Here is an 11,627-nt window from a genome sequence, read left to right as displayed (position 1 = left end):
TGGTGGTGGTGGTGGTGGTGGCGGCGGTGGCGGTTTCAGAGGGCTTTCCCGAGGTGGCTATAGAGGTATGTCAGGAGGGGACTACAGAGGGGAGAGTGGAGGAGGATACCGAGGATCTGGAGGGTTCCAGCGAGGAGGTGGCAGAGGGGGCTATGGGGGTGGTTACTTCGGACAAGGAAGAGGAGGTGGAGGCTATTAAAGTTTAGCTATGTCAGTGTCTACGCGTAGACAGTTTAATAAAAAAGCATGCTACCCGTTTTCTCAAGTTGTTTGCTGCCAGTAAGTAAACCCATTTTCCACCTGTTCTGTAGTTCATTGTAGCTTAAACTACTAGACATTTAGTTATATTAGTGATTTTGTTTATATTATGTAAAATATAATCTATAATAAAGGTACCACAGTTTGTATTTTTTTTCTTTCAGGAGTTGAGAACTGTCTTTAAAATACTTGATATTTTCTTGACTTTAGTTTAATAAAACAATAGAAAATAAAGTATTACATTGAATACTGGCCATGTATAGTTAATTGTTGATCTTACACATTAGAATAATTTTACAATGCCAGTTAATTACATTCATTAGTTTTAAATGTCAGGGGGAAAACTACTTCATTTCATAACTATACCAACTGATGTCATTACCTACAGTAGTTAGAATAAATAGCCTTGGAATGCTGTTGTTATTCTTGAATTAAATACTGGCTGGTACCCAATTGACCTGAATCTCTGTACCTGAATAAAACTTTTGACCTAGGACTGAGTATTTTTACTTTTTCCCAGGCTTTGTCTTTGAAAAATCTAAGACCAAGGTCAGCATTCTCTTTTTTCATGGTTAGTAGTTTCCAGTATTAAAATTAATTTTAAAGTTTAAAAATTAATCCAAAAAACTAAGGTAAGCGAAGCTTCACCAGTGCATAATGTTTAGGTGTTTGACAAATAACATTAACATGTATTTCAAAGGATATTTGTTAAGCTAGGTTATTTTATTGGAGACATTTATACACTTAGTATATACTTTGTTTCCAGTGAATTTTCACATTTCTCATTTCAGTAGCACAGTATAGTATAGTAGAGATTACAGAGTTTTTCCATTAGAACAGAGTTCATATCTTAATGCCGCTGACATGTGAACAATCTTGGACAACTTATATTTTGTCTTAGGGGCGTTTTCAAAATCCTCTTCTCGTGGATTACCTTCAACAGTTAACTGCTGATAAGTCCAATTTATTTATAGACTCTCAAATCTGTATCTCCAGCTGGGATTTTCTTTCTGTGCATCAGACCTTTGTAAAAAAAACTGCTTATTGAGCAATAGATTGCTGTCCAGAAACAAAACTTTCCAAACTGAAGAAAACCCCCTAATTCACTGCATCTTGTGTGTCTCACAAAGAATAAATTAGCAACTGCTTGTACCTTGTGCTGCTGAGGAGTCCTTTCAGTCCTTTGGTTTGTAGCCACCTGCCACTTTTACTACTTCTAATAAATTGACAAGAGACTCTAGTATTATGGTTCCCATTCTGTTCTTTAGTTTGGCTGAGACTTCACCATAGCTGCTACTGGCATTGCAGTGGAGCAAAGAAAACCCCTTACCAAAAAAGGGGTTCTAATTCATCCCTTTTCCTTGTACACCACCACCACTCTCTTCATCTTGATTTGTCCAGTCTTCACCTCCAAAATCCTAACCTTTCCACCCCTAGCAACTATGATGAAATATCCTTAACAGTCCTGCATTGTTTCTCTGCATAAGCAGAGAGTAAACCTCATTTCTCTGCATCAGCAGAGACCCACTGGTAGCATTCCTTTACAACAGTTAACATTATTACCTGCAGTGCGCAGTACGGTTTGGAATACAATGGTTACTAGGACCCAATGCCTGTACTCCAAAACTAGTAGGCCAGCCAGGTATGTGCACAACAGGGGAAGACAGAGCAGAAAAAACAGAACCACTTCTGTAAGTTCTGAATCAGAATCTCTTCTAAATGTGTACAAGCTATGTGTTGGTTGGTCCTGGAGGAGGAAGCTTCTTAAATCCCATTTGAGGAGTAGGATTAGGATTTGTCATTCCTTGACTTAGAAAATTAAGATGGGTGGTAAGCAGAATGGCCCCTCAAAGATGTCCACATCCTAATTCCCAGAGCCTGTGAATATGTATCTTGCATGGCAGAAGGGGCTTGCAGGTGTAACTTAAGACCTGGAGATGGGGACATTACCCTGATTATCCAGGTGGGCTCAATCTAACCACGGTTCTTAAAAGTGGAAGGGAGGGGGCAAAAGAGGGGTCAGGGAGGCAGAAATTCAAAGCAGGAAAGGGACTCAGTCTGTTGCAGGCGTTGAAGATGGAGGGAGGAAGACAACCCAAATGCAGTTGGTCACTAGAAGCTGGGAGGAGCCCCCAGGTGACTCCAGTTCTCAATCCTACAACCGCAACAGCAGAGTTCTGCCAACACTCAAGTGAACAAGGAAATCCCCGAGAGCATCCAGAAACGCTGATTTTAAGCCCAGTGGGACCCATGCCAGACTGCAACCTACAGAACTGTTCGATAATAAATTGGTGGTGCTTTGGTAGGACTGATTTGAAGCTAAAACTCCAGTACTTTGGCCACCTGATGCGGAGAGCTGACTCATTTGAAAAGACCTTAATGCTGGGAAAGATAGGGCAGGAGGAGAAGGGGACAGAGGATGAGATGGTTGGATGGCATCATCCACTCGATGGACATGGGTTTGGGTGGACTCTGGAGTTGGTGATGGACAGGGAGCCCTGATGTGCTGTGGTTCATGGGGTTGCAAAGAGTCGGACACGACTGAGCAACTGAACTGAAGCCTCTTAATCTGTTATGATGGAGAGAAAAAAGTAAGGATGGGAAGGCAAAGGAGGGAGAAAAATAACTATCAAAGTTCTTAAAAAATCTTAAAAACACTGTATGCTTCAGTGAACTGAGAATGGGGGGCAGGAGTAACTGTATTCTGAAGAAGACCTGAGAAGTAGTTGGTTGGAAACCAATGGAAGCAACCAAAAGGAGGCAGGTGACTGATGATTGAGACGTTAGTTCATGCAAGGCTGTTGCTTTCTGTTTACTCTCAAGAGGGTCTATCTGTCCATCAAACTCTTGTCCATCAAGTCGGTGATGCCATCCAGCCATCTCATCCTCTGTCGTCCCCTTCTCCTGCCCCCAATCCCTCCCAGCATCAGAGTCTTTTCCAATGAGTCAACTCTTCGCATCAGGTGGCCAAAGTATTGGAGTTGCAGCTTTAGCATCAGTCCTTCCAAAGAACACCCAGGACTGATCAAATTACAAATAGTCAATTTGCAGAAGGAAAGATGAAGGGCTGAAGCCTGTGCTTATTTCCTTTTATATCCTGAAATCAGTGTAAATTGTGCTTTGTGAAAAAGACCAGTTTCTTTAAAAAAAAAAAACACCACCCTGTTGTAGAGCACACATGGTAATCAAATTTAAAGGTTATATTTTCTAGCTTAATTTGCACTTAGATACAGCCATGTGATTAGGTTCTGGCTGGGGGCAGGGGGCATAAAAGTTGAAATAATGTGTATGACAGTAGAGAGGTCTTATCCCTTCTGCTTGGCTTGAGCAACAGTTGCTATCTTAGACCATGTGGTGATTTTGGATGAAAACCATACAAATGGAAGACAGAAGAAATTTGAAGCACTCTGAATATCTAGCACTCAACACCTAATATTGAGTACGCATGTGGAACATCTGCTAGTTCTATAACTGAATACCTCTGGATTTCTGGAATATAAGTAACAATACCTCTAGATTTCTTGAACATAAGAAATACATCTTCTTTGTTTTTTGTTTTATTTTGACTTTTTGTGTTTCCTATAGTTAATCCTATGTAACTGTTATCTTATTCCAGTTACCTGCACAGATATGTAGGAATCAGAAATTGACCATAAACTGGCCAGACACTACGTAAAAAACTAAGGCTCTTATTGGACTAAGGCATGAGAAACAATATTGAGGGGCTTCCCTGGTGGTCCAGTGGGTAAGACCATGCTGTCAGTGTAGGGAGCTTGGGTTCAGTCCCTGGTCAGGGAACTAATTCCTCTTGCCCTGTGGTGTGACAAGAAATTTGAAGAATTTTAAACCATGTTTGCTTTTGGAATGGGTGGTGATGGTATTACCATTTAGCTTTTAGGTTGTGTGAGATTTCAAAGACATTTTTTAAAAAACATTAAAATGAATCTTCAGTGAGAGCATTAAATACAACCAGGTTAGCTCACTTAGTGTGTGTGAGTCTTCCAGGTGTGTGCAACTCTGTGATCCCATGGACTGCTGCCCGCCAGGCTCCACTGTCCATGGAATTTTCCAGGCAAGAATACTGGAGTGGGTTGCCATTTCATTCTCCAGGGAATCTTCCCGACCCAGGGATCAAACTAGGGTCTCCTGCATTGCAGGCAGATGCTTTACCGTCTGAGCCACTAGGGAAGCCCTTAAATATTTAATTTTTTAATTAAATAAAATTTGAATTTAATTAAAATGACCATTTCTGTGGGATATGAGATTTATTAAACAAATAGCTGAAATATAAAAATTTAAATCCAGATGCTTCAACTTGTTACTATTCTAATATCCCCCTTTACGTTTGCTTCTATTTTATTATTGTTCATTTCCAAATTCAGATTTTGCATTACTTTGGAGAGCATATTATCATCTCTTTTATCTCCTGAAGCAGCCCCTTTGTTGAGGACTTCTTCTGCTACAATAAAAAACTGTTCAGTTGGTTGAAGAATGCTTACTCCATAGCCGTTGTTGTTGTAAATATGATTATTAGTCATCTTCAATTTGGGTGCTGGAAGAACCTGTTAAATTATTCAAGGAAGTTGGGTTTTCAGTAATTTCTATAAAACTGTGAACTAATGAACATTTCATAAGCTCTAGAACTTAATTCTTGAGCTCACACATTTCCTTAAAACAACTGAATCTCAGTTTTGAACAAATGTTACTTTCCTCACGCTGGATTAATGTAATATTAACTACAAAAATATTTGAGGAAATAGTATATGAAGTTTTCAAATTTATCATTAACTATACAAGTCGAGAGAGGGACCTAGAAAGGTAGAATTTACATAAGTAGAAAAGAATGGGAAAGCATTTCACTTACAAATTATTGCTATTTATGTTTTAATTGGTTAGCTTAAATTATTTTACAACTTTTGAACAACTTAAATATTTCTTAATATATTTATCCTCTTTATTTGCTTTACTTAGCCAAATGTATTAATACTACAAGCTGGCTCAATGAAAACAAAATCTAAAAAGAACTTACCCCTTTCTCATATTCAAAGTTATTTACTAAGAATTTAAATTGAAATTATTATAAGACTAAATTTGTTTCCTGTCAACTATCATCTAAACAGTATTTTAATTGCTTGTACCATACTTAACAGACTAAAATTTAAGGCTGAAGCTAATATTTTGGTATCTTTATAATTTACAATTCTTATGTTAAAAAATATGAGAATACCTTCATATTAACTCCACCTAAGGTGCTTTTTGAACTGTCACAGGTTCTGAGGTTATTACAGTGATGAATTTCATTTCTTTCCAGAATGGCTACGCTCCCAGGATACAGTTCAACACCAGCACCCTGTAAATTAAAAGCAAATAAAACAATCTACAAAACACATGTACACCTCCAAAATTTTCTTTAGACTTGAAAAATGTAGTTCTGTATTAGCAATCTAAACATATTAAGTTACATGAAAATACAATAGTACAATTTATTGTGGAAATAACATTGAAAACAAACTCTGTGTCAAAGAATCATTAGACCTATAGGAAGGCTGAAGGTGTATGGACCATTACATTGCTCTCCTCCCACCCGAATCATGTCTTAGAAGGGAAAATCTCTTAATAGCAGTTATTCTAAGTAGTTATAAAAATTAATGTATATGTACTTTAAATCCTTCATAATGCTGCTAAAATCTGTTAACCTGACTCAAAATCTGTTTATAACCGCTGATTCCTAGATATTTTTAAAAAGCACACATCAACAAAACTCATTTCTTACTTTGGCAGTTCACTTTCCTCAGTATACTAAGTGTATAAAACAACATGCTTGTACTTGTTCTTGTTTAATTTACTTTTATCAGTTTCCAAGCTTAATTATAATTCCATTCAAAGATAAAACAATTGGTACCTTCTGTTTACATATTAAGATCACTCAAAGTTATATACAGCCAATAAACCATAGATTTTATAAAATAAAATACCTGGGCACCAGTTATTTCACTGTCTGTAATAGTCAAAGCAGCCCCTGTAAGAACACATACTCCTGTTCCTTCACATTTTAATACACAGTTTTCTAGAGTCATGTGACCAGACTCTACCACCACAATCCCATCAACTGTCCCTTGTTGTATCAAAGACAGATGCATTAGCTTCACATTATCAGCTTTGGACACCACAAAACTGTCGTGAGAAGGTTCAGAAGTAATCATAATTTCCTCTCTCTTTCCAATTCCTGATTTATAGGGACAAAAATACATAATTAAATGAGTACTTCCAAAGCTTAAATCCCATTAGTCATTCAGTAATACTTGCTATTACAAGTAACATTTGTAATTATTCAGTCAACCATTTAGACACTTAACTATAATGTAGTCTTGTTTCCTTATTTTGATGCCATGATGGAAGAATCTGGGTTTATAATCAACCTAAATGTACCTATGGTACTTAACACACTCATTCCACTACATATTTCCCTATATTACAGTGAGCAGTAATCTACAAAATGTGTAAGATCCAGGAAGTATCTTACCATAACCTGGTTTCAAAACCATAATAAAAAAGACTGGCAGAGACTCTTGAATTAGGTTATAAGATTATTGTAATTGTGTCTATAATTTTGCTCTAGTAGTCGTCGCAATCCTCTAAGTTGAACATCTATCCAAAAATGAGGGGTTGTATATTGAAGACAAATTTTTAAAATTAACAAATACCTTATTACCCATATAGTTCAGCAAAGTGAACATTACAGTCATCAAAATCTAGTGGAAATTATGCTCAATTTTTGAAATGATAGCAAAGTTTGTCATCTGTCTTGTCTTTTGGCCAGACAATGGGAACAACCTTAATGTAAAAGGGCAGAACCAGTCACTAAATATGTTCAGAATCTAAAAGAAATTTAGTAAACTCTGCTTTTTTACTTCTAGTTTAGTAAGTTTCCATAGAATTAAGCTTTTAGAGAAAATACTGAGTATTTTTTAATATACCTTTACATTTGGGTTTTCTACTAAAGTAGTATGAAATGCTGTGGAGACAAGAGAAAAAAGTAGTTCAGGTAAAAAATAGAGCTGCTGGAAGATACTGTGAGCAGGTTTTTTTGTTTGTTTTGTTCTGACTGTTTATCATGGGGAAGCAGTCTCACTGATCTCTCTGGTACAGTGCGTCCAAGGAGGAAATCTGTACAGATAGTATACTATGGGACAGGTGCCTGCTCAGTTGCTCAATTGTGTCTGACTCTTTGTGACCCCATGGACTATAGCCCACCAGGGTCCTCTGTCCATGGGATTATCCAGGCAAGAATACTGGAGTAGGCAGTATTCTTCCCTCCTCCAGGGGATCTCCCCAGCCCAGGGACTGAAGCCTCATCTCCTGCATCTTCTGCATTGGCAGCTGAATTTTTTACCACCAAGCCACCTAGAAGCCCACACTGGACAGGTGACAAAATATTAATTGGAAAAGGCACATAAGGGATATTTGTGAAACCCCAAACCGTCCTAATTTCTAGTAATCTGATTAACCATGTTTATAATATACAGTTTGTCCAGAATACACTGCTATTAAAAGATTAAAAAGGATGCCTTGCTAACCCTTTATAACAATGTCATCAGTCAATAAAGCAAGATTTACAGCTTGATATTCTCCTGGAAAAATAACAACTGTATCTCCACTGTAACAGCTATCCAAAGCCAAATCCAAATCATCATGCTGTTGGAGAAGTGTGTCTGGAGATAAGTCCTTTACCTGAAAAGAAGAAATAGAACAGTAGGTCCAAATGACATAGGTCATTTAAATCAGTTAACTCCTTGGTAATGTGCTTTTTCACACTGAAGTGAAGTGAAGTCACTCAGTTGTGTCCGACTCTTTGCAACCCCATGGACTGTAGCCTACCAGGCTCCTCCATCCATGGGATTCTCCAGGCAAGAATACTGGAGTGGGTTACCATTTCCTTCTCCAGGGGATCTTCCCGACCCAGGGATCAAACCTGGGTCTCCCGCATTGGAGACAAACGCTTTAACCTCTGAGCCACCAGGGAAGCCTTTTTTCACATTATCTTATAGGTAATGCACTGTTTAAATACTGTGTATGTTTATGTTCATTAAATGTTCAGAGAACAATGAAAGATTTTCCTTACAATCCCTAATAATTCTTACAGCTACTAAATACAGCCAGAAGTTATTGTGACCTTTACCCACTAAACTCCCAACAGTTCTTTGAAATAAAGTATTATTATACCCTTGTAATGTTACAAAATTGAAACTCAGTGAGAGTGAATGATTTGCCTATGGACACAGAATGAGTGAGTGGTAAAGCTAAACTTTAGGTCTAGGTTTTGATGACCCCAGATTTCTTTCCTATTGGAAACTACTACTTTATTTTCTTTAACTCAAACTGACCCTAAAATTTTGGTAAACCATCAAAAATTTATTATAGATTCTAAAACTAAAATGAAAAAGTACCAGGAATTTGCACTGGGAGTAGAAAAGGTGAAAGAACTTCATTATTAGAACCAGTAAGAATGAGAAACTTTAAAAATAAAATTTGAAAACTAAATATATACCATGAAAAAATGTCTATTCTTTTATCCCAATACAAATGGCATTATCATTCATGTCTCTTTTTTCTTATTATAAAAAATAGAAAATTGAAACAAAGCATAACAAAAATGGAAATTTTAACAAGTTTTTACCTAAATAGAATATATTTATAAAGCTACTTTCCTTCTTGTCTTTTTCCTATGCATATACTCACATGCATAATACTGATGTATCATAAGATGGATGCAGGTGATTTTGAATCCTGATTTTCTCATTACGTTATATCACACTTCCCCATGTCTTTAAATATTTTTTCAAAACCTAATTTTTTAAATTTATGTAATAATACATCATATAGATGTGTATATATTTATTTATTTGACTGCCTGAGTCTTAGATACAGCACGTGGGATCTAGTTCCCTGATTAGGGGTCGAACCTGGGCCCCCTGCATTTGAAGTGCAGACACTTAGCCACTGAACCATCAGGGAGATCTCGATGTGTCATAATTTATGTTATAATTTTCTATCCTTATTTAGATGGCTTATAATTTTCCAATATCATGAAAATACTACCACAAATAAATTATGCACATCTCTGGTTATTTTTTAGGGTAAACTGCTAGATTGAGAATTACTGTCAAAAGGTATAAAACATTTTAAGCCTCTTGTATACATATTGCTAAACTGCCGTCCAGAAAAGTCTAACCAATTGAAACTTGATCTGAGACCTCACTTTTCTTTCTGCAAGCTCATCAGAATGGGGTATCTTTTAAATGTATAAAAATATTTGCTATTTTAACAATTTTCGCTGCCTAAATTTAATTTTCCTTGATAAGTGGGAGTGCTGCCTAATTTTAATTTTCCTTGATAAGCAGGAGTGAACATTTTTCTAGAAATATACATATGAAACTCTTACAGTAATCCTAAGTCAGCAAACCAAGATAGTCATTTGTGTTTATATTACACCTTACGTACTCTTATACATCTGTGGCAAACAGCACAAGGATTATCTCTGTAAATAAATGTTTTGGAAAAACTCTAGAAGCCATCTCGTTTTTTTTTCCCCTAAGTTTTTTGTTTGTTTGGGTTTTGTTTTGTTTTGCTGCGCCATGCTTGCGGCTTGCAAGATTTTTATGCCCTGACGAGGTATCGAACGCATGTCCTCTGCACTGGGAAGCTTTGAGTCCTAACCACTGGACCACCAAGGAATTCCCGTGATTTATATTTTTCTTATTCCTCCTTACCTCAGAAGAGGGACTGATAAGGAAACTGACCTTTGTTTTACCTCCCTCACTTCATGGCAAATAGATGGGGAAACAGTGGAAACAGTGACTGACTTTATTTTTGAGGGCTCTAAAATCACTGCAGATGGTGATTGCAGCCATGAAATTAAAAGACGCTTACTCCTTGGAAGGAAAGTTATGACCAACCTAGATAGCATATTCAGAAGCAGAGACATTACTTTGCCAACAAAGGTCCGTCTAGTCAAGGCTATGGTTTTTCCAGTGGTCATGTATGGATGTGAGAGTTGGACCATAAAGCTGAGCACTGAAGAATTGATGCTTTTGAACTGTGGTGTTGGAGAAGACTCTTGAGAGTCCCTTGGACAGCAAGGAGATCCAGCCAGTCTATCCTAAAGGAGATCAGTCCTGGGTGTTCATTGGAAGGACTGATGTTGAAGTGGAGACTCCAGCTTTGGCCACCTGATTTGAAGACGTGACTCATCTGAAAAGACCCTGAAGCTGGGAAAGATTGAGGGCAGGAGGAGAAGGGGAAGACAGAGGATGAGATGGTTGGATGGCATCATCGACTCAATGGACATGGGTTTGGGTAGACTCCGGGAGTTGGTGATGGACAGGGAGGCCTGGCGTGCTGCGGTTCATGGGGTCACAAAGAGTTGGAAATGACTGAGCGACTGAACTGAACTGAACTGAACTGAGGATGGAGGAGCTTTGCCAAGTAGCAGCTGATAAAAGCATTTAAAGACATCCTATACCCAAAGCTACATGGGACAAAGGATGAAGGAAGGGACAAGAAAAAGCCTACAAATGAGGAAGCTGAAGAGGAAGATTTCTTGGGGTAATAAGAGCTACCTCATATCCTGGGAACCTACAATGAAATGCACAATCTCACGGATGGATGCATACTCAGAAAAGATCTGTAAAGACCTTAGGCTTGTGCTTCTGACTGATCACGGCCCTGTGCAAGCAGAACATGAAAGCAATTGGCAGTTGTAGGCAGCCTGACATAGCTTTGAAGAGTACCTATTCTGCAAAAACAAATTTTTTGCTTTTAACTGTAGGTTTTTAGGAAAATTTCTGTCAGGTCACTAACTGTATCTCAGTTAGTGACATAATAGAGACTTTAGCAGCCATACACAAAATAGAGCCTTTTAAAAATAGCTTGAAAAATTCACTAAACACATTGACAACTGCAGTCCTCAACAATCAATACAGCAAACTCTGGGGATGGGATAGAATCCAAGTCCCAGAGTTACCATCACTGCAGATGGTGTTTGCAGCCATGAAATTAAAAGACGCTTACTCCTTGGAAGGAAAGTTATGACCAACCTAAATAGCATATTAAAAAGCAGAGACATTACTTTGCCAACAAAGGTCCGTCTAGTCAAGGCTATGGTTTTTCCTGTGATCATGTATGTATGTGAGAGTTGGACTGTGAAGAAAGCTGAGTGCCGAAGAATTGATGCTTTTCAACTGTGATGTTGGAGAAGATTCTTGAGAGTCCCTTGGACTGCAAGGAGATCCAACCAGTCGATCCTAAAGGAGATCAGTCCTGGGTGTTCATTGGAAGGACTGATGCTGAAGCTGAAACGCCAATACTTT

At 37.8% G+C, this 11,627-nt stretch overlaps 2 protein-coding genes across 3 annotated transcripts in view; one reads left to right on the top strand and one right to left on the bottom strand.

The window, feature by feature from the left end:
• Positions 1-1,501, top strand: part of DHX9 (DEAH (Asp-Glu-Ala-His) box helicase 9) — a 42,262-nt gene extending 40,761 nt beyond the window's left edge. For both annotated transcript variants that reach the window (XM_010853112.1, XM_010853113.1), the window contains one exon: positions 1-1,501. In XM_010853112.1, the coding sequence (XP_010851414.1) occupies positions 1-199 (199 nt within the window). In that variant the 3' untranslated portion in view covers positions 200-1,501.
• Positions 1,502-4,446: 2,945 nt separating this feature from the next.
• The window catches only part of SHCBP1L (SHC SH2-domain binding protein 1-like), a 44,595-nt gene continuing 37,414 nt past the window's right edge, over positions 4,447-11,627 (bottom strand). The window contains exons 7-10 of the mRNA XM_010853110.1: positions 7,836-7,989; positions 6,234-6,484; positions 5,486-5,608; positions 4,447-4,820 (exon numbers count right to left, since the gene is read on the bottom strand). Coding sequence (XP_010851412.1) covers positions 4,569-4,820; positions 5,486-5,608; positions 6,234-6,484; positions 7,836-7,989 — 780 coding nt within the window. The 3' untranslated portion in view covers positions 4,447-4,568. The remainder of the gene's footprint in view (positions 4,821-5,485; positions 5,609-6,233; positions 6,485-7,835; positions 7,990-11,627) is intronic.

The sequence above is a fragment of the Bison bison genome, unplaced genomic scaffold (genome assembly GCF_000754665.1).
Source record: "Bison bison bison isolate TAMUID 2011002044 unplaced genomic scaffold, Bison_UMD1.0 scf7180017864322, whole genome shotgun sequence".
In the NCBI taxonomy this organism is placed as follows: Eukaryota; Metazoa; Chordata; class Mammalia; order Artiodactyla; family Bovidae; genus Bison; species Bison bison.
Note: the sequence above shows the minus strand (reverse complement) of the source record. Positions and strands in the feature narration are given on the sequence as shown.